General features: G+C 43.5%; 2 protein-coding genes across 2 annotated transcripts; both read left to right on the top strand.

Annotated features, from left to right (window-relative positions):
• The first annotated feature begins 330 nt into the window (after positions 1-330).
• On the top strand, positions 331-12,140 carry LOC136448804 (sortilin-related receptor-like). The gene is made up of 2 exons (XM_066448452.1): positions 331-711; positions 11,123-12,140. Exons 1-2 carry the CDS (start codon positions 345-347, stop codon positions 11,218-11,220), a joined length of 465 nt encoding a protein of 154 aa, XP_066304549.1. The 5' UTR covers positions 331-344; the 3' UTR covers positions 11,221-12,140.
• A 2,937-nt stretch (positions 12,141-15,077) lies between these two features.
• Positions 15,078-22,334, top strand: LOC136448772 (immunoglobulin superfamily member 11-like). The gene is made up of 8 exons (XM_066448416.1): positions 15,078-15,150; positions 16,538-16,915; positions 17,164-17,275; positions 17,721-17,875; positions 19,356-19,400; positions 19,900-19,953; positions 20,402-20,521; positions 21,105-22,334. Exons 1-8 carry the CDS (start codon positions 15,078-15,080, stop codon positions 21,287-21,289), a joined length of 1,122 nt encoding a protein of 373 aa, XP_066304513.1. The 3' UTR covers positions 21,290-22,334.
• Positions 22,335-23,541: the final 1,207 nt, after the last annotated feature.

Here is a 23,541-nt window from a genome sequence, read left to right as displayed (position 1 = left end):
CGTAGTTTCTGAATTATTGATATCCGTATGTTGTTTATGTAATGTAGATACTTGGTCAACCTGTTAATGTTTGTGGGAGGGGCCGGGGGAGGAGTAACGTCATTGCCATTGTGTAAGATCTTATCTTAATTCGTCTAAAGTTATTTTGAGATTAAAGCACAAGACGTTGAAGTTTATAAAGGTTTAATTCATTCATTCATGCCCCCCCCCCCAAAGGTCACTTTGCCGTAGAATGGTGTTGACCAGAATGGATTGTAAGAATTGCGGCAGCTAGCAAGGTCTTGCACGGTCATGTATATAATGAACTCAAATCTGTTGGTACAGTTGAAGATGCCCTGGAACGCATGTGGGGCTCCTGCAGCTACAACTGCGCGTCCGTCTACGGTAACGCTTCGTGCGTTCCTGACGCGTTCGGCTGCGACGGTGGTGCGGACTGCATGGAGGAAGAGGACGAGCAGGGCTGTGAAGGCGTCGTACCTACGACAGTTGATGATTGCCCGACGTTCTACTGCGGCCTTCCCGGCTTCCCGGACCTAGCGAACTGCGTGCAAAGTCATCTGATCTGTGACGGATACCCGGACTGTGCCTCAGGGGAGGACGAGCAGGGGTGTGGCAACGTGGACGTCATGTCCACTCAAGCCACCACCACGCTGACCATCGGCCTGACCGAAGAGCCAACAAGTGATGAAGGGCCGTTCGAAGATCAAACAGGTACTTATAATTCTCCTTTAGTTACTGTAAATGCATTCAAGTTCGTGGTGATTTAATTTTTCGATTAGGAGAAAATTGAGTATTCGCGTTGGTCTTTAGTTCACAATAGCACTTTAGTTAGAATAAAATACTGTAAATTAATGGAAACAAACCTTTACACGGTGGTTTTTTAAAAGTTCGCGGTGAAGCTGTCAATGCGTAGACCCGACATTAAACCACCGCAAAAATGTCTTTACAGGAGTCTAATAATCATCAAACTTTCCTCAGAAAAGAGGTTTGAAACATGTTACTCAATAACAACCTAAAGCTAAACACTTCGACTTTAAAACATCCCGCCATTCAAGTAAATTAGGGCTAGCAGTCAAGTTTGCAGGGACGTTTTCTCTAACCATTTTTATCACTGAAACACTATGTATGTTCAATATTTACTTTGATTTTCCCTTTGTTTGTATTGCATACCCGGTAAACCGCCTCGAGGCGTAACACACCAGGTTTCCAAGAGTACAAGTTACATATCCGTACAGATTTATTTGATCCACTCACACCGGGAAGGACCCCTAATTTTTTTCCATAAGTGTGTTGGGTTCTTTTACGTGCTCGAGGTGTGCCTCGCCGTAAGCACGGAACCTCCATTCAACGTCCTATCCGAGGGACGTCCCTGACCGAAGTTACCTGGTAATCACTTTCACTTGATTGAAGTATGGAAAGCCGTGTTAAGTGCCTTTTAAAAGGACCCAACGTCAACGGGACAAATCAGTGGACCCCGGATTCCAGCGCAGGACCTCTGGGTTCTAGACCAAACATCCTGCCACTGCGCCACCGCGACGCAACATGCCCTTTTTAAAGAATTTAGCTTTCATGTACACACCAATACGATTTTACCTTTGAAATAAAATAAACTACGGACACAGGGCTTAAAATTCATTTTTGAGAATAGGTGCAATGATGTGCCAACCCTAAAAAGTAAGAAGAAAGAATATTGGGTGCACAACATAGATAAGTAGAACTTTAACCTTCTATTCTATCTGCAAATCTTCAAAAAAAGTGCACATGCCATTTCGTGCAATGCACACGCACAAATACACCTCACACATACACTCACTGACAAAGCTCCAATTTTGGGTGATCAAAGGTGCACATGCACCCAATATTTCGAGCCCTGTGACAGCACATTGCCCGGGGGATATCGTATCCCAGATATTGTCCCTAGTAATCATATTAACTTCATGATTTTCTCCTGCTCTATTACTAAGAGCAAGCCTTCACTGCACGAAATGGCCTCGGATCCTGACATATCCGGACAGGTGAAACGGGATTCGGAACCTCAGATCCGTAAGAATCTAGACGGATACGGGGGCCGCATTGTACTAAAACAACTCAAATTTACCTGAATTAACTTGTATTTGCAAGTGTATACCACATCAGTGTACCACTTCCATAATTATGTAGTAAATGTAGGTAAATTTGAGTTGTTTAAGTACAATACGGCCCCCGTATCCGTCCGGATTCTTACGGATCTTAGGTTCCGGATCCCGTTTCTCCTTCCCGGATACGTCAGGATCCGATGCCATTTCGTGCAATGCTGGGTAAAGACAGTCATTTTGTTACAAACACAATCAGTAAGGTTAAAAGTTAACATTCATATATACATTGTATAGTACATTTTGTACAAAGATCAATAATGTTATGCATCACTGATTAAAACTACATTCGAAAATATCCAAATTCTTACAAAGGTTGACAATTTTACCACTTATTGGAATGGAATGAAGACCTCTATTGTACATGTTTGCCCCACTGGGTTAAGCACAGTATCCTATTTATCATGCGTAGCCCTAGGTCCTCCTGTGTGAGTGATGCGGAGAATCGTCGTCTGAAGCCTAAAGGCACCTATGTGCTGAGGCGACCGCCCTAAAGCGGGCGCATACCTCTAGCCAAGCAGAAACATGTCCGGGGAGGGCGGGCGGGTACGCTTCAGGCTCCAGACGTGGCCGGAGGACCCGGAGCTCACATGAAAGTGTACTATAGGGCACTATACCTTATTTACATAGGGGGTATGACGTCACACCGTCTGACCAATGGCTGTGCATGTTAAATAGTATCCTATTTATCATGCGTAGCCCTAGGTCCTCCTGTGTGAGTGATGCGGAGAATCGTCGTCTTTCGCTTTTCGCCGTCTCTGGCTGTTGAGCCCGTTCCTTCCGTTTTATTCTCCACATCAGAACAAACTAAGATACTTGGTGCCTTCTCACCTCCCCCTCTCTCATCTTAACTCTTCCCAATCATCCCTTGCTCATCTCCCTTATTCTTATCTTTATCACCCCTCCCTTATCTTACCCCTCTCTCATAAGATGCCCACTCTCATGCCACTCTCACTTTTGTCCTACCCCTTCCTCATCGCGCATCCATCCTACCACCAGCCTTTCCTTACCTAAACCCCTCTCTTACCATCCCAAACCTAAGAAAAACTAATCTTCCCTCTCCGATGCCTTTCTAACAGTTTGTACCGCATAATTCCTAATACCTTATTCCGACAAAGTCTTAGTTCCGGACGAGTGCAGTTCCCTTGTTACAATGACTTACCAAAAAAAGGTTTAACCGTGTCAGAGACTGCGCCGTATACCCAACGCCTGCTTGAACTTGAACCGCGCCCTTCATGACCAGATGGATTAAAGCCTTCCTTAGACCTTACCCACTCAAGCTGGACTGTCCGGTACTATTACCATGGAACATATTCCGACTCCACCTATACCCCTGACTTTCCCAGCCAAAATTACCAGAGCCACGCGCTCCGCTGGCTCTTAAGGCTGAAAATTTAGTGGATGACTTGACCTGACAAACCCCCAAATTCAGTCCTCCCAACATTCCACAGCCCCTTAACAACATGAGACTACGCCCAAAGACAAACAAAATGTTGCATATCCAATTCAGGAAGACTCATGTCACACACTATCGATTTGCTCCCAGAAAAAGGGGAACATTCAACGAATGAACATTACGAGGGTGATAGGCGTTATCCCCCAGGCTGAACTCTAAGAAAACTCTTACCAGGACTCAAAGCGTACCAAACAAAACAGCGCTTATACTTCCTCAGGAAGGTATAACCCCTTCATCTCTGCAATAACGACCCTATTACGGTGTATACCTCCCACACTCATCACGTTCTCGAAAATGCCGCTTCAGACAGCCAAATACGTGGATAAGTGAAAAAGATCGAGGGAGTCGAACAACCGCCACCCTGCGTGTGGAATATACCTCCTACGCCACCGCCTACTCCCAACTGGAACTGCTACCCATCCGCTCACCGCGTAGAACTCTGAGACATTCACTGAGATACTCGTCCGATCAGGGCAACTTTTTAGCAAGTACTGCTATCAACTAGAGGAAACAACAATGTTCCCGGTCGCGACCGTCAAACAAACCTGACCCTCACCATGACAGGACTGGATATTATACGAGCAGTGTATACCTGGACGGACCAGTTCTCTGAACACCCAATAGTAATCTGACGCCACTTAAGGCCCTTCTGGCCGCCCTGTTCCCTTTTCCCCCGAAATAAAACCATTCCCAAATGTACAAAACCTTACGGGCTCCAACTCCGACCTTTCACAGCCCAGCTCGCTACGAGTGCATTTTACCGACATCTGGACGTCGTCGAAACCAAAACTTCCATAAAATCTTGCCAACCATGTCATACTCTCTCAGAAGGCTTCCCAAAGACTTCACGAGTAAGCCTTCCCCTTGTAGAGAAAACAAATTTGCTACCCCTGGTTTACCCACTCCGCCTAAAACACCCAATGCCAGCTGCAGGAGTACTCGTTACACTGACTTACAAGTGGTGGGACTAACACTTTCAAGTTTGCGGATAATCTTGCCCTTTAACACACCATACCAACCCAGCGTCCGGAGCATTGCACTGAGACGCGATCTCGCGAGTCTGTACCTCCAGCAGCCTCAAACTGGCTTTCCCTAAACTCTAGACAAACTGCCGCCTTTACTTCACTTCCCTTCCACGATATCTTACCATAGTTCTCTCCTGTGTCACCTGTCTCATCTGTGCTAGCCGTAGGTGTTGTACTTTCCTTTTCCCCGAAGTCATCCAGCAGTTAGCTCGTTCATGTGGAGATTGTCCAACGTCCTCTGCAAAAATCTTTCCCTCAACAGCAGCCAGGAGTGGAATCACCCCCTCTCAGCCACATGCAAATACCCACTCCAGCGTGAACAACAGACTCTGTTATCCCGCGCAAACTTAAGTTTAGCGAACATCAAAACTGTGGTGTATGCAGTGCCGACATTCCTTCTTACCAATCCACGATCTGTTGCCAACAAAACTGACGGATTCCAGGCCGTTCTATCGAGCAATAACGTGGACATTGCTGCGATCTCTGGGTCCTGGTTTTCTCTTTCCACGCCACAAGAACGTCAGACGAGAGATACCCCGTGTACTCTAAATGTCGCACAGATCGTCGCGGCGGTGGGGCAGCAGTGTAGGTGCGCGACGGCATACCGTCCCGTGTCATATCTGAAATCACTGTCCCAGAACAGCTGGAATACCTGTGGGTGTACGTGCGACCACAACGCATGACTCGTCAGTTTTCGTCGATCACCGTACGCACCTCGTACTCACCGCCGCCGTCACCGCACGACGATTAACTCATAGAACACCTCATTTCATTTCCGGATCAAATGCGTACAGCTTTTTAGAACATTGGTATCGGCCATCTAGGGGACTTCAATCAGATGTATATCCCCAACATCCTCTTAGACCGTGCTCTCTCTCAGGATCTCTCAAGTTGTTCGGAACAGCACCAGGGGAAGCGCCAACCTTAATCTTATCGTGACAAAACCATGAAAAAGTGCTAAAAAACTACCGAAATCCTCCCACCGATTGAACTCAGTAACCACTGCCGTATCCTGGAAAGCTCAAGTGAAGCTTAAACAAAATGACTGTAGAAAGATGCTTACTCGTAACATTCACGAGCCTAATCTGAGCAACTTTGGGAGATAGACTACTACCCAACCTTGGAGAGAAGTTTTCACTGCAACCACGACTGACGAAAAGGCTGACGCCTTCTATAGCCCCCCTGACCTGTGCCATCGCCAAGTTCTGCCCCAACTAAAACTGTCAAACCACACCACAGTGACAAACCCTGCAAAACACCCAGAATCAATCACCTGATAAAGCAGACAGAGAACTTTCACGTCTGGGAGTCTCACTGTCACGTCTAAGTTTTACAGGGACAAGGTTCAAAGAGAGAGGGGCGCAAGAAGGGCAAACCTAGGTCATGGTACAACGGTCTCAAGGCCATGTGAGACATGAACAAAAAGGCCAACTTGATCCACGCCCCCGGTATCGATCAAACCGACCACACTGCCATAGCTACGGCGTGGACGCAGGCGTCGCTGTCGTACTCCCTGAAGTTCTTGCGAGGACTGAAACGTGCAGCCCTGCCGACCGACCCAAACCTCAAAGGAACCTTCTTCGCCTGGGAGTCTAGAAATGGAGAAGCAGGCCAAGGGGGAAGAAGGCAAGAATACACTTCCAACGTAAGATCCACCCCATTATTGGCAATAGACCCATCCCATGTAAATGCTCGGCGTCCATGCTCGAGTCGTGCCACATACAAGTAAACACATGCAAATCAGCTAACATTCTCCGACCGGCCTTGATGGGCAATGATTTGTTTACAACGAACCAGCTGGATGAATTCCAATCGTTCCTGACTGAAAACCGTCTTTGCACTACAAGTGGTACAACAAACCGTGTTTTGACAAGGATTGTTGCGTCTCAGACACTCAACAAGCATCCACCTGCCGCTCACCCAGAGCCAAAACAAAGACATACCTACAATCTACCCTCACTGTTCCTCATCAACGCCCGATCGCTGTGCAATAAACTTGAGGAATTCGAAATACGCCTTCGAGACCTTGATACCGGCGTTGCCATTGTTTCTGAGACATGGTTCCGTAAGCAATCGCCAGCTGAGATGACTGACATCCAAGGCTACACGACGTACTCCCGGGCACGTGCAGGACGATCGGGAGGTGGAGTTGCAGTCTATGTCAGGAATGACATACCCTATAGCGTCCTGCACATCCCCGTTCCTGAGGAGTTGGAGTGTACCTGGGTGAAGGTACGGCCCCGTCGACTCCCCCGCAACTTATCCTGTCTAGCGGTTTGCGCCGCCTACTCAACCCCTGACTCCCCACACAGTGAGTTATTGATCGACCACTTGGTGAGCACTGTCGACTCCCTGCAAGTGAATCAACCACACATTATGGCCAACTGTACCCGTTCGGAACCTGTCACCCACATCGACGAACTGGACCCCAGTGACACATATAACACTGCTAACGCAATAAACAAATCACTGGCATCAGTGATCACCTCCCTGCCACCGTTGGACTTGTCGTCGTTACCTGCCTATTTGCCATCCCTTCCACCGCCCACCGTGAGTCCCTGGGACGTGTACGCGAAGCTGCAAAAAGTCAAGACTCGTAAGGCAGCTGGCCCTGATGGCATTCCAGGTAAGCTGATCAGAGAGTTCGCGTACGAACTGAGTGTACCACTTGCAGATATACTCAATTATTCACTCCAGCTAGGCACTGTGCCAGACGAATGGAAAAACGCCACCGTTGTTCCTGTCCCGAAGACCAAGCCCCCGTCCATTAACGACCTCCGCCCTATTTCGTTAACTTCACTGTTGAGCAAAGTAGCAGAACATTTCATCTGCCAGTGGGCTATGTCCGACATCCTTCCTCACATTGATCCCCAACAATTTGGAGGTATCAAGGGTAGATCCACAACCCACTGCCTTTTAGACATGACAAACTCTATATTCAAGGCTTGTGACAAACCTAATGCCTTTTGCTCTTTAGTATCCACTGACCACAGTAAGGCTTTACCTGACCTCCAAGTCTTGAATGTTTACTCAAACTTGCGGCCCACCAACAACTACAAGAGTCCCGGTCCCGACAACATACCTGCCTGTATTCTACAGGACTTCGCATGTGAACTGAGCACGCCTCTCTGTGACCTACACAACCCATTCAGTCAGGTAAGGCATCGTTTCTAGTCACTGAAGGGAAGCTAACGCAGTTCCCCTGTCAACGTCTAGTCAACCAAACGTCGACGAACTCCGACCCATATCACTTATTCCAAAGTCGTCTAAACTCAGTGAACGCTTCGTGGCAGATTGGATAGGACAAAATATATTTAAAAGACTAGATCCCCGCAAATTTTGCGGCAGGAAACAAAGATCGACGACACACGCCCTGGTCAACTTGGTTGACTTCCTGTGCAAATCCATGTCAATGCCAAAGTCAGTCTGTACACTTGTTACCACCGACCTGTCTAAAGCATTTGACAAGGTTGACCACATAAATGCTATTCGGTCCTTGCTAGACATCGGAGTTCGCCCGGCCGTGATACCCTGGATCCGTAGCTTCAAGACTGAGCGGAGGCAGAGGGTGGTCTACCAGGCCACGTTCCCGGACCTGCCATCTTCACTTGTGTGTGACGCAAACCACTGCGTAGTCGTTCATCTTACCCAGCCCTCTTAAAGTCAACTGCAAGAGCAATTTCAACACACGTCGTCTTTAAATTGCCGATGGGCTTATGCAAGGCTTCTGTCACACGCGGTTTCCCTCAGTTTATGTCCTATCCCTGCCTGTGTAAAAGCAGGGTGGGGTGTAACGAAGCCAACCCATGCTTCACTCTCCTTTCAAGACCTCTTCCCAAAAGAGTAAAATGAAGGCGCTACGACTGGACCGCCGGTAGCCTGTCAATTAAGTCACAAAAAAAAATAGTGACTTGCAATTGAGCCTGTAGTCTGCCCGCGGGGCCCGACGGTGCATCGCCCGGGACTTTCTCAGTGAAGCCACCAAATGGTGACTTGAGCTCGTAGCTTTCCCGCGGCACCCCACGGTGCCCCGCCTGGGACCTTCACCATGAAGTCACAAGAATGGTGACTTGAGCTCGTAGCCTGTCCCCTCGGGATTCTCTCCGGCTCTCGGTTAAACCACACATTTTTACTTGAGCTCGTAGCCTGTCCCTCCAGGACCCTCACTGTCTCTCGGTTAAAACACACATTTTACTTGAGCTCGTGGCCTGTCCCTCCAGGACTGTCTCTCGGTTAAAACACACATTTTATTTGAGCTCGTGGCCTGTCCCTCCAGGACCCTCACTGTCTCTCGGTTAAAACACGCATTTTACTTGAGCTCGTGGCCTGTCCCTCCAGGACTGTCTCTCGGTTAAACACACATTTTACTTGAGCTCGTGGCCTGTCCCTCCAGGACTGTCTCTCGGTTAAAACACACATTTTTACTTGCGCTCGTGGCCTGTCCCTCCAGGACCCTCACTGTCTCTCACGGCCTTCCTCCAGCCCGTACCTCTCACACGGCACTTTCTCCCGCTGGAGGCACTCTCTCAGAATTCCCTGAGACGAGCACGAATGAAGAAATGGACGGCAAATGAAGCAACAACAAAAAAAGGTAAGCAAACTGGAACCAAAAGCTCCGCAAGTAAAACAAACTCACGTTTACGTGGAGAGCGTCAGTCCCTAGGGTTGTCCGCGGATCCACGAGGGCAACAGAGGAGGTCGAACCAGGCCCGCGGGCTGCCCATGTGCCTCCGCACGCTGCATCTTGGTGGTAGGGTTCGTGTCAGTTGTAAAGAACGTCAAGATCCACCTTTCCTGTACACATAATGCAGATCATTAGAACGTGGCCGGGATCAGGTCAAAACACGATCAACCAAACATACCCCCGACAACCGTTCACACAACTCGATTAACCAACAACACATCTCCACCCGTACAAAGCCACACACGCTCTTTTTCCCCCCTGCCTGGTCCCCAAAGGTGAGCAAGCCACGATAACATGGGCAGCCCAGGCCTTTCATGCCTCACAACCGTCACAAGCTGTCGCACCACTGACAGAAAACAAAACACCACAATCTTACGCACGTACCGGTGACGGAAACGAGTAAGGCATGAGAATAAAAAAAAAAAAAATGCACATGTCGGTAACCTGTAACCTGGGGAACTGCCGCCCGAATCCGCTTAAGCCCAAGGCAGGGGGATGCTGCAACACGACGATACAGGAATAAATCCCGTCTTGGTGGACAGTCCCGGCACTGAGCTAGAGCAAACCCCACCACGAGGAGACAGACGAAAACCCTGCCTCGCAAAAATGGGGATAAACATGTCATTTTTAGAGCAGAGTCAAAAATAACATGAAAACGTCCACACTCTCAAACTGCAACACTCAACAACGTAAACTGCGTACCTCCCTTGCTTTTAAAAGCGACGGATGGCAACAGATTCTAACCCTCACAAAAAACAATCCCAAAATGGCAATCTTGCTGTTCTGAGATTTGGGCACCAAATCTAAACAAAAATGCACGGCTCCAGCCTGCAACGGTCACCAAAAACGGAAGAAAAAACATCAAAACAGCCAACCTCTAAGTCTGCGTCGCTCATCCACGTTGGTTGTAGGTATCCCTGGCCTTCCACCGCAAAGGATGTCACTGGATTCTATCCCTGAAAGAAACTTTTCTCGAGGTAGCCATCTTGCTACCCAGCGACTCGGCCACCACTGCTGTCCCTCAATCCTCAAATCTGGCTCGAAGGGTCACCAAAAAACACACAAATAACATACAAAAAATACAAACGTACAAGCAAAACACACACCCAAACTGGAAAAAAGCGCCTCTCGCCCATCTCCGAAGAGGATTGAAGTGGATTCTACACGGCCACTGAAAATGAAAGACGACCACGCTCTACGACGACCGAACGTAAACCACGGCCTAAAACTTACCTCAAAATGACCACAACCACAAATAAAAAGACCACAAAACACATCCAGAAAAAACGGAAACCGGGACAAAACATTTACCGTTAACAAAAACTGCCCGGACAAAAGAATTCTCTCACAAAACGCAACAAGAACCACTTAAAACGAGAAACAACAAAGCATAGCGCCACGCCACAAAACGCTACTATACGCCCAACCTTATGGGAAACATTCAAGTGCTGTGTAGCCAAACAAACCGCTTCGGGCTTCAACTCAGACACCTCCCGCCGAAGACGTTGTCGACAATCGGCATGTTTCTGCGTGGCGTTCACGGGGAAGGGAGCGTAAGGGTCGACGTGTGGAGCACACGGAGCTCACATGAAAGTGTACTATAGGGCACTATACCTTATTTACATAGGGGGTATGACGTCACACCGTCTGACCAATGGCTGTGCATGTTAAATAGGTCACATGTTAACAAATCATATTCATTTATTAACCCCTCAAGAAGGCCTGGTGTAGTATATTTATAACTTACCAATAAAGGTTGTCGTTTTTATTACAATGCTAAATAAATGCTGTTACTATTTATTTTTTCTTCTTTGTTTCCTTACAGGGCTCTACACAGAGAGCCATGGATCCAAGGACCAGGCCGTTATTTGGATAACAGCCGCTGCACTGTGCAGTCAGATTTTCTACCGCCTGGCTTTCTAATCAATGTATTAGCTAGGCCTCGGCTTTAGGGCACAAAACATTGTGTGGGAATCCCCCATAAGATCCAAGAAAAAATATGAAGGGTTTCTGGATACCAGCAACATGGTCAATGTTGAATCGTTAGGGAAAGATATGAATAAGTTAACTTGAAATCTGCTGCCCGTGTTCTACCTTATCCGAACTATTGTTTGGAATGTATCATGTTTCGTAGACGTCTAAATCAAACATTTAATTTTTAAAGGTGATGATTGTGGAATGAATCAGTAAAGGATTTCTGCTCAGGCCTAAGAAAAAATGGTGTGTTTCTACACTATCTTTTTTCTTATTTTTTCTTATCTTTCTTGTTATCTTATGTTTAGAAAGATTTGCTTTTGTTTCGTCAAATTTGTATTCTTACAGATTCTTCCCATAAGTTATTTTTTCTTGAAAATTTGATTTTACTAGAATTATTTTCTTGAACTTTCTTGGTTTAAGTTCACTTAAGAAAAAAAATATTGGATGCAATTCTTGTTTGGCGTAAAACAGGGATTCTTGTTTGTGCTAATACAGGAATTCCTGTATACAGAATGATATTCTTGCTGACAGAAACGTTTTCTTTGTAGAGGGAAAAACAAGAAAAACAAGAGTTCCACGACCTCATATCTCCATGAACAATTCTATCTATGCAAATGACTGACACATTTGCATAAAATATGCTTGGTCATAAACACCTTTATCTAACTTACACATGTTGCAATATTGACAGTCCTATAATTTTCAAATTAGATGAAATATGGTGTTTTTGCATTAATCATGCAAATGAGGAATGTATTTGCCAAATTGGTATCTGTTGATGCTCCATTTTCCATAAACTACATATAATACATGTATTTGAGTCTGATAATGGAGAACACTGCAAATATAGATTTTCCTCATTAGCTTTGCAAATTATGTCCCAATTAGCATAATTTGCACTTCATTATGTACATCTCTGTCTAAGCTACCTACACACTACGTTTCATATTGACAGTCCTATAATTTTCCAATTAGATGAGATATGGTGTTTTGCATTAATTATGCAAATTAGGAAATTATTTGCATAATTGGTATCTGTTGATGATTCACTTTCCATAAACTACATATGTTTCATGTATTTGAGTCTGATAATGGAAGACACTGCAAATATACATTTTCCTCATTAGCTATGCAAATAAAGTCCAAATTAGCATAATTTGCACTTCATTGTGTATATCTCTATCTAAGCTACCTGCATACTAAATATCATGCAAATCCGTTGTTCCTTTGTTCAGTTATTCTCCTTAGAAGATATTCACTAAAACGCCCCTGCAGTTCCAAAGGAAGCTGCTAGGGGGCCCAAACCTACACCACTTTTTTATTACATCACAAGCTACTAAGTATCTGCCACCCAAAAATCAAGACCACAGCACGTCCAGGTCAAAAGATACAAAAATTCAAGTTCTGCTGCAGTACCAAGGTCACATACCAGGGGGCCCAAAATCGACCTTGAATTTCGGCTTCACAACACCTGCCTACATACCAAATATCATTGTAATCCATCAAGAGGCTCTTCAGTTATGCTGACTGGAGTGGTGCGGGAACACAAACAAACAGACAGACAAACAAACAGACACACCCAAAACTATATCTCCATTTTTCATGGAGATAATAAGAAAAACGACTATTGGTAGTGTAGTTCCTGAAAAAAATAGGGTCGGTACGTAGTGATTCGTTTTTTGTTAATTCTTTTTCTTTTTGGATTTCGGTCGAATTGATCCAATAAATACAGTTTAAAAATGCAAAAATGAAATTCTTCAGGACACTGGTAGTTTTAACTTGCATCATATTGTAGAAGTACAATCATTCAAATCAGGAGCTAATTTGCATCATTAGTAAGGAAAGTTTGTATATCCACAGCATTTCATAATGGGACATGTGACAGTATCCCCGAAAACAGGTCACATAAACAGAGGGCCTTGCCTAAAAATTATTGTAAGGTCATGTAAATAAACAGATGGAGCGCTCAGTACTGTCCAAGCAGAGGTGTGGGTCCTACGTGGTTTTAACGTGTTCAGTTTATTAATTTTTGTCCAACACACGGTTGACGACATAACAAAAAGGGCACAAAATGGAAAGCCTAACAAAAACACCTAAAAACACGTCAAAAACCAGCCGGACCTACTCCTCTGCTTGGAGAGTACTCTTCTCCAAAACTGCACCACTGCGTACGGAAAAGTCACTTGTACTATGCCTTTCAAAATGTGTAGGATATGGAAAAAGATGAATTCTATTCATACATACGGACTCTACCATTTCATCATCAATTTCAACTTACAACACTGCAATATCAAACCTTTGTGGCCCATATAATATCAACATACTCATATTTTTTCATGACCAGTTATAACATACTAGTATATCAGCACACTAGATACATATACTAGTCCTGTACCACCAAATGATTTTAACCCAATCTAGACTGGACTCATTTGCCACCACCCCCGCCACCCCTCATACCTTCCAAACGGTGTGGTGTATGATCAAATTTGCAGGGGGTGATAAGCATGTAGATATTAATCACTCTCCATGATAAGCATTGATTATTTGGCGAAGATAATGTGTTCGCAGAACTCTAGTTTGTTCACCGATGGCGTATATGGCCGGTAATGTACCAAACACTGTCGTCGCCAGCCTTTACAATTTGATATGAGTCAAATTACGGGCACCATAATTTTTCCACAACATTTATTATGTTTTACGAAAAATGCACAATGACATTAGTATTGGTTGGTGCATTATGGACTTGGTAAAAGTTATAGCGACGGGTGAGATTTCTCCCCCTTAAAAAACTCCTGAGATGACATCAAAATTTCAAATAGAAGCCGAAAATGTAGCAATCAGTTCCCAGAATGATTGTTTGGCAGGTGAAGCCAGCTAGCCAGGCCCTCTGACAGATCAAGTCACATCGATCCCTTTCCTGATCATGAAGCCAGTGTATGGTGGTTTATGCCTGTCACCAAATTCAGTAACATACCTGAACAGCCGTTCGAATGAGACGGTCCTGACATTTAGATTAGCCACTTGTAAGACAATAATTTACCGTTCCCTCTGACGTTTTAGAGTTTTCCCGGCTTCTACTCCTAAAAGATGTGGCCAAAAAGCGTCTCCTTTCGAAGATAAAAACCCAAAGTGTACTCTGTCCGTTACCGGTAACATATGTAAGGCTTGTTACGGAAAAGATATAAAATGTTATGAACAATGCTTCGAACTTACACTCTTTTTTTTTCGTTCATAAATGGGGATATTTTCCTTAAAAAAATAAGTAGCCTTTTGATTCCGAATAATGGTGAAAAACGAATCACATATTGTTATAGTCTATGGTACACGTCTACTTAACTGTTTGTTTGTTTAATTGTTTGTTTGTTTGTTTGTTTTGCATATCCGGTAAACCGCCTCATAGCGTAACACACCAGGTCTGTACTGAACAGTTCAAGCTACATATAAGGACAGATTTATTTGACCTACTAACACACTACTCTTTTTGTTAATCATGGTCATTCCTTAACCTCTTTAACGTGCTTGAGGTATGGCTATCTTCAAACACGGGACTTCCATGTATTTAGCGTCCTATCTGCGGGATGTCCCTAGCCGAAGCTAGGTACTCATTTTTCCTTGATTTGAGCGAGCAAAGCGCCTTTCCCAATGGCACAACATCGGGACCTGTCAGGGATGTGAACGCGGTACCTCCAGGTTCTGAGTCAACAACCCTAACCACTAGGCCACCCTGCCACCTTCCTTCATTTGTTCGAGACGTTCATTTTTGTTTACTGACCTTTGAACTACAGTTCACCCTGTCCATGATGGCGCCCGGATTTCCGTCTTTGTCCGACTCCCTTGCTTTGCTTGGCTGTCTTTTGATTGTAACCAAGTCAGGTAGGCGTAACCTTCTTAGCTAGTAATAGCACTTGGCGTACAAGATTTTTTTTCTTTCAGAAATCGGCATGTAGTAATTAGTCCACTGCAGTCTCCAAATTTAATGCCAGCGGGTAGAAAAACAACAAGATTGGTTGAAAAGACAACAAGATGGATACATTTTAAAAAGAAACACTATAAACGTAGTACCGGTAACAAGAATTAAAAAGGACAAAATTTGGTATCACTGCCAGCAAGTCTTTTATTCCTGTTTTCAAAAAATACAGAAAGGGGCACCGAACTAGTTTCACTTTACAACTACAGTCATGGTCACCCCGCTAGTGTCACTTCTACAAGTACAATCAAGGCTACAACACGACATATTTTCCCATTTTGGTGCTTTCTCGTCATGATGACCATCTGCGGACGGGAAATTTTGTTGTTATCTATATAATTTACTTGCCGTTGCCTTAGTTACTTTTTAGGCCATTTGTTAGGATATTGTGTTCTTTCTGGGCATTTTTATGCACTGTGCCATTGGTAAACAAGTTCTGAACAGGGTGCCTGGTTAAATATTGACATGGCTGTCACTGTGAATACAAATTACAATTGAAATGGCTACTATGTCTAGTGCTTGGCAACCAGAGGTAACGCTACAAATATGTGGTGTCCAACAACAGTGTATGTAGACAATTATCAACTTGTCATGAAAAAACACAAGGGTTGTTGTTGGATAGGATATGAAGTGCGGTATCTTTAGACTCAAGTCCCTCCCTAAATAAATCACCACAAAGCAGTTCACTCAGGTTAAAGGTTAAAACCACACTGTCAATGGACTACAGGCAGGGGCATGTACCACTAGGCACGGTCTCAGAAAAGTTTAGTATCGTCAGTTGAAATCACAATTATAAGGCATAACTAGAGTTCCACGACCTCATACCTTCAGCCAATGGCTTTAACCTTTTCGACTGACTTTTCATCAGTGTTTCTCATTTATCATTCAAATAAGGTCATCATTTTCATAAATTATATCAGCTGATCATTCTCCCCACCCGTTTGGCAGAAGTTTGGTTAAGTATAAAGTTTTAAGCATTTTCTGATCCATTATTCAAATTAGACCCTAGTTGACATGATTCATATTAAACCCTGTTCACCTTCACATAACTTCCAAATGCCACAAGTATGAAATTCCAGTTATCTACCAATTTGGAATTACAGTATCATAAACAGAGACTTATATGTCATGAAATGATGGCGACCAAGACGTTCCATCATACGTAGCAAATTACTGTAGTCTTATAGACAATTGCAAGGTCTTCGAAGCTTAGGAGGCTCGGTTCAGCCAATATCTGAGTGGTTTATGAGAATATCTATGAAATCTACTATAACATTCTCGTTTTATCGACAGGTGCCCAGAACCCAGTAGTAACGGTCACAAACTCCGGTAATGTCGACGTTTTCCGGACGGCGACAGCCAACCTCAGCTGCAGTTTTGTGTCTACGGTACCACTAACCGTGTATACTGTCAGTTGGTACAAGCTGAACGACGACGGTACACCAGGAGCACCCTTCCTAGTTTACATCCCCAGCTCTACAATAAGTGAAGACACCAATAGGCTGGCAGAGCTCGGTTTAACAGGGAGGGTAAGTTTTCTACCAGACTCGACATCTATAGCCATCCAGGAGACAGCCCAGCCGGATACTGGCACCTTCCGATGTAAAGTCGACCCAATCTTTCCCGGAGGAGGTGTCGCTTCTTCCGTGGACACAAACCTGACTGTTGTCGGTAAATAAACACCAAACCCCATACCTTTGTCAGCCATGTGTTTTACCAAAGAGGTACAAGTGAAAGCCAATTCTGTCCTTACACCTTCTGTACTTAACCTCCTTGGTTTTACCAGTCATTTCGTCCTACCAGTCATTCTCGTTATAAGGCCAATAGAGCCTGCTATGGAAGCTAATTTCCATTGTCCATAGTTATAGATAGCTTTACAAACAATAGCCGAGTTAACTTTATATTCATCTTTATTGCAGTTTTGCCCCGAGTTACGATCGCCCAGCTGCCCCTCATAGCAAACGTACAGGAAGACGTCACTCTGACCTGTCAATCAGGCAGCTTCCCGGTATCCACGTACACCTGGACAAGGTACAGGCATAATTCAAATGTATAATGTTTGTAAATGAAGTCCTTAAAATACATGTAGCTCCGTAATCCCTTGCTGTGGGAGAAATTGTCTGAAACTAAGCCCGTTGTCCCTGCTAGAAGTTTATTTAACCTAGCGTGTGCTCTATTCCTATAACCACCGAATATACCACCGAGTGAGCGACACGAACGAGCTGATATATAAGGTGGTCATAGGAACCGGCCAGGCCTTATGTCACCATATACACAGAGGAAGAGGCGCACTAACATTATCATCACTTAGTTCTTGCTTACTTTATAGCTTCATTGACCAAAGAGGTTGAAGACTATAAGCTCTACCTCTAATATTTTAAGAACTTGTACTGGAAAACATATTGTCTTGCTCGTGTAGTAGAAGTATGTTTTACACTGTTCTGTTTGATCCTTTGTCTTAATTTTCCTACCGTAGAGTGGACGGAGCTACTCTACCCGGTGGAGCGACGTTTTACGAAGGGTACCAGCTGGTCATCCCCCGGGCCGTGCTGTCTGATGCCGGAGAGTACCGCTGTGTGGCGGACAACGGGTACGGCACGGACACCGGCACATACCTGCTCACATTGCACGGTAAGCCCTCATCCAATAGATATCGGTTATGCAAATGAGTACCTAATTAGCATAATCAATGGGAAATACTATAACTCCATGATGGTAAATGATGGGGATTTCATTCTTGCAGCATTTGGAAGTTAAGTAGATGTGGACATAATTAGACATACTTGGATACTTGGATACTTTATTCGCTCCATTAGCTTTCAAAAAAGTACAACAAGTAAGAAGCTAATCTTCCTGGAGTAATAAAACAAACGTACATATAACAAACTACATTGATACAGGTATTTACATCTTACATTAGCACATATTACATTCACACATGTGCCTTACCACTCCTGTATATTATCGCATGTGCCTTAACAACTCCACTCCTGTCTACACATGTGCTCTATCACTCTATCAATTTTTGTCTAAATCTACACTTTGCTGCCGATTCAACTCCATGTGGTAAGCTATTCCACATTGATATAGATCTATATACGAACGTCTTCTTCAGTGCGTTTGTTTTGGGCTTCGTCAGACTGTACGTGTCTCTGCTGGCGTGGCGTGTATTGTAGCTGTGGTTGTGGGATACAGGACACAACTGTTTGTAGATAACTTTGGTGTGAGGAAAGGATACGCTGTACCTGGGAGACAGTGTTAACTTGAAGCCTTTGTTTAACAGGCTGCAATGAAAGCTATGCATGCAGGTGTTGTACTGAGGTCCTGTAATCACGGTGTAGCACCAGGCGTGCCGCTTTGTTTTGCATGACTTGTAGTAGTTCAATGTTCTTCTGTGAAGTGGTGGACCGAACTGGTGAGCAGTAATCAATGTGTGGTAGTGTGAGGGATTCTGCTAGGAGCTTAAGCAGTGAAGAGTCCAGGTAGGTGGCACATTTCTTTATCATTCCCAATGAGCAGGCCATTTTCCTTGCCGTTACTTCTGTATGGCTGTCCCAAGTCAGGCACTCATCAAGAGTACTAACAAGGAGTTTAGTTTCCTTTACCTTGGTGGATAACTTGGCCGTTCGAGTATAAGGTGAGTACGGGATTCTTTTTTTTTAATTTTGGGGTTACTTTCAACTGCCATTGACTTTGTTTTGGATGTGTTGAGGAATAGCCTGTTCATTAGAACCCAGTCACTTATGTGATCCAGCTCCTTCTGCAAGGTGGATGTGATTGTTGAGATAGACGGTGCACATGTACTTGTATAGCCAGATGTGTCATCAGCGAACATAACTGAGGTAGCTTCTGTTGTGACTAGCGGGAAATCATTTGAGAATATGCTAAAAAGAAGAGGTCCGAGACAGCTTCCTTGAGGAACTCCATCTATCATTTCCTTGAAAGAAGAGTTGGAGCCATTGAAGTTCACACATTGTAGGCGTTTCGGAAGGTAGCTGCCCATCCATTCAACTGCACTGCTGTCGAATCCATAACATTGTAGTTTTCTGTTAATGATAGAAGTCAAGAAGCCGTACAGAAATTAAAAGGTTTTTCAAAACTTTGTTTTCAGATGGACTCACATCAGTAGCCACGCAGGAACGACAGTCGAGTGGAGGTTTGGCAGATATTGTTGTTGTGTGCATGAACTAACTAGAAATACCAAATAGATTATGTTCCTTGCTTCTAACGGACTTCCAAGGGGTGGTCACCTTGAAATCAATTCAGTCGCTCCTAAAAATCTGAACAACAAATTGAGATATGTCAGTCTCAAAAAGATATGTGTCTTTACCTTTTTGCCAAATTTCAGTTCATTCAATTAAAAGCATGAGCTTGTTCTATGATCGATAACCTTCATTGTACATCCATACCCTACAGCTGACTAAAGCTATGGGATAGAGTGAGTGTGAGAGAGTAAGTGATGCCCTACAGGGCTAAGTATAGGCATACAGATGTAAAATGTGTAATAAAGTATAGATAATGACACTGACAGTTATAAAATCACTACATTAATTTTTGACTCGCCCTCGTATTGGCTTTTCTATATCAATCCTCAAAAAGCAGTGGGTTTTTGCATTTGATAACATAATAACCACGTCTTTGCTTATTCAATGTAGAACTGACAACCACTAAAGCTACTACAGGCCAAGATAATACGCATCATTTGCCAGGTATACATTTTTTGACATTCCTTTGTTCTGCAGTCGTATTCATATGCATGTTTCGATGGTACGTGGCCAATCTCCTTCATGTCTTTATCCGGATGGATGTTCAAAGGAAAACAAAAGTTAGATATATAGCATAGTATTGTAAACGTTTACTATAGAATACTAGGTGTACATTAAAGTCAAGTTGACTTCTCGCCCGTTTTAAATCAGTCCATCGTAATTTACGATCTCAAGTCCCCGTTTGAAAATCAATGTCATTGTGAGACCAGCAAACGTAATCCACTTTTGTTGAAAACTGTCTATCTAACATTAAAAGGAATGCCCGCTTTTATCTTAATTAAAAACAGGTTACATTATTTCTACATTTACCCGCCACTTGCTTGAATATAAAGAGGACGAATGTATAGCATTTTGATCAATTCTGGACGGTCACATGCTTTAAATTTGGTAGATGGGAGTTGTTTCGGAGCCGGAACAGTAGCGGGTGCTGCAGTCGGTTGTCATGTTGCAGGAGTTCTGCTAGGGGTCGCTCTCACACTCCTGGTTCTGCGTTCCCGCAATGCTCAAAAAGGTATCGTTATCAAGACTTGTTCTTTTCATCTCTGGAAGAAGAAAAAACGTTGCACTACCAAACTTTGTCAAGTTCTCGGTTTCTACCTTGGCTAAACTGGCATTTTCACTATTTATTGTTTGGCCATTAATCAATTTGGAGAGAACTGTAGTTCTACTGAATATTAATAGCTGGCCATGAACGAATTCTTAACATAATTTTTGGACCGTATGGATGACGTCATCAAATTCTATTGCCCCTAATATTATTTTCTATAAGAGAAAATACAGCACTTTGGTACATACCACTGCAATAAAACTATGTTTTACATTGTGTATAATGATCTAAGCTACTAACTCACGTTCGCACATCTTGATATTTACTAATTCAGTACAACTACAGTTCTTTCTTAATTCATTGATAAGAAAACAATGGAAATTCAAAACACCAATTTAGCCAGGGTAGAAACCTTGATATTAGTTGATTCGCTTAATATTCGATACCATCTGATTTCATCATTATATCTTTCGAAACTTTCATCGTATCTTTTCGAAGAAGACTCACTTGTTGATTAACTGTCACTTATGTTTTTGCAACCGGCAAGATGCGTCACATGATGAAGGGTACGAGGATGTCCGGACACCCAACAGGGCGGCGTCCCAGGACCCCGGGAACGGGGATGACGACTACGAGATTCCCATGGAAGCACAAGTCTCTCTGTCTCAGCCACCTAGCGGCCATTATCAGGAACTACAGCCGGCTGTCTACCAAAGTCTGCAGAAAAACTAATGACAATGCAAGAGCTTTGTAGACAACTACACACAACCACACACTTTGGTTGTTTACACAGAATGTGTAATCCAGTGACTTACCCACGTAGAGAAACTATTCACGGATAATGACGGTGCAAATTTGTTTCATCTTTCCTCGATCTGCACCACATAATCCTAGAAAACATACACGTACAGACCACGTCGGCCGTGTTCGCGCATTTAAGGTTAATATCTCGTACATAGGTTCATTTAGTTGTGTCCAAATATATATCTTATGCAACGGCCGATACTTGGATGCAACGTTGACCAAAGAGAACATAAGACATTCGGCAGCTATACTAGGTAATCTAATTACCGTATGCGCATTACGTTCTGCCGACGTGCTCACGTACAGAAGCATGCTTTGCTGACAATGGTTTCTTTTCCACTATTTTGCATTGATGGTGTAGATGTGAACAGGAATTGCCCAGTCCGTTCACATGACCACGAGTCTGATGCTGGAAACGTTGGCCTTGTAGCATATTGCTATTTCAGTGGTGGCTGTTGTCGGACGGCTAACCACTGCGGACCCAACTATATTGTGTGTGCGTTTTTTATTCAAAGAAACATCAAATGATACAAAGAAATGGACGAAGACAAAGTGACGACGGACTAAAGTTGTACTCAACTTATATTTTCACCGCCACTTGTACATTATAGAAAATAGAATATTTGACAAGACTCTACAACTTGTGAATGGTAAATGAACAAATAACTTGTTGAAACGAAAGTCCAACCTCCCCTCCGAGAAGTAAACAAGCAAACAGGACATGTATGCCTAAAACGTTTTGTTTCTGTGATGTAGTCTTGTGTGGCTAACATTATTTTACAGTTGATGCAACAAGAACAGGGCAAACTACCACGTAGAATTAAAAACTATATTGTTGCTGCCGTCTTCGCCCCTAGAGTCCTTGTTTGCGAACAGGATAACTATAATGTAGAATTATACAGTATTCTGTGGTCATTTAGTTAGTTGCATGGCTTTTATTAGTTTGTAGTGATGTTTTATAAACAATGAAGCGTTTTTATGGTCATTTTGCAATTGTTTCCGTTTAACAATTAACAAGAGAGTATTTCAATGGTCATGTTTTTCTTTATGTTGCTGTTCAAAAACAAGAGAGAGAATATTCATATTTGTTTGGTTGAACCTCCTTGTATATTGTCATTGCAAGGTTTGTGCAAATCCATTACGCAGGTGAGACAACGTCAAAGCAAACCACCCGTTCTCTCAACAATCCAGTTTCATTCAAATGTACCTTCTTAACACAAATTCTATGATTAATTTGTTCTCTTCATTTTTACTATCCAGTTTCATGCTTCATTCAAATGTACCTTCTTAAGACAAATTCTATAATTGTTACCCCCAAGGTGTGACAGCGTCCTCCAACTTCAACACACCTGTGGCGCGCGTTCAGGTATGATTGTATTTTTTAATCTTCTTGCAATTGGGAGATGTCACGTCAATTAAATGAAGTACAAAATTCTCCGTAAAACACGTATAATAAGACTCATAATGCCATAGAAACATTCTTTGTTGTGTTTGCAGTGTAGTATAAATGTTATAATAGCCTATGGTGATGAATATGATGACAATTATGATGATGATAACAAATATATATTTTTCTTTAACCCTCATACACCCGAGTGGGGTCATTTTTGACCACAGGCCTGCATTTTGACGTGCTATTTGAACATGTTTGATCTGAAAAAAAACCTTCCGTGACTTTGTCAGTGGACTTCTTTTCTAACCTCGCATAATTTTCTAGGGAGATAGACACAATACTGTTGACGTTATACAGGAAAGTCTGTGTTGAGTCCGCTGGGGTAATTTTTGACCCCAGCAAAAATAATGTGCTTTTTTTTTAGACCTGCCCTCTGTAACTCCTGAACTACTTATTGTATGACCACCAAATTTTCAGAGGATGATGCACATGTGAATTAGTATGACCATAACAAATTTCATGACTGTCATTATGACGCAATTTTATGGGATTCTATCCGCCATCTTGGATTTTGACGGATGACTTCATTAAATCAGCATAACATATCAATGTTGAATCTTAAAATTACATTGGATTACATAAGATGATAACAATGTAAGAAAATACATTTGGCGTACCAACAAAGCCTCGAAACGTCATTGTTTGAACTGAAATTACAGTCAAACCTGCCCAAGGCGACCACCCGGGGGACCGAGCAAAAACGGTCGCGATGGACAGGTGGTCGCCA

This window comes from Branchiostoma lanceolatum, chromosome 14 (genome assembly GCF_035083965.1).
Source record: "Branchiostoma lanceolatum isolate klBraLanc5 chromosome 14, klBraLanc5.hap2, whole genome shotgun sequence".
In the NCBI taxonomy this organism is placed as follows: Eukaryota; Metazoa; Chordata; class Leptocardii; order Amphioxiformes; family Branchiostomatidae; genus Branchiostoma; species Branchiostoma lanceolatum.
This window is presented reverse-complemented; position numbering and strand designations above follow the sequence as displayed.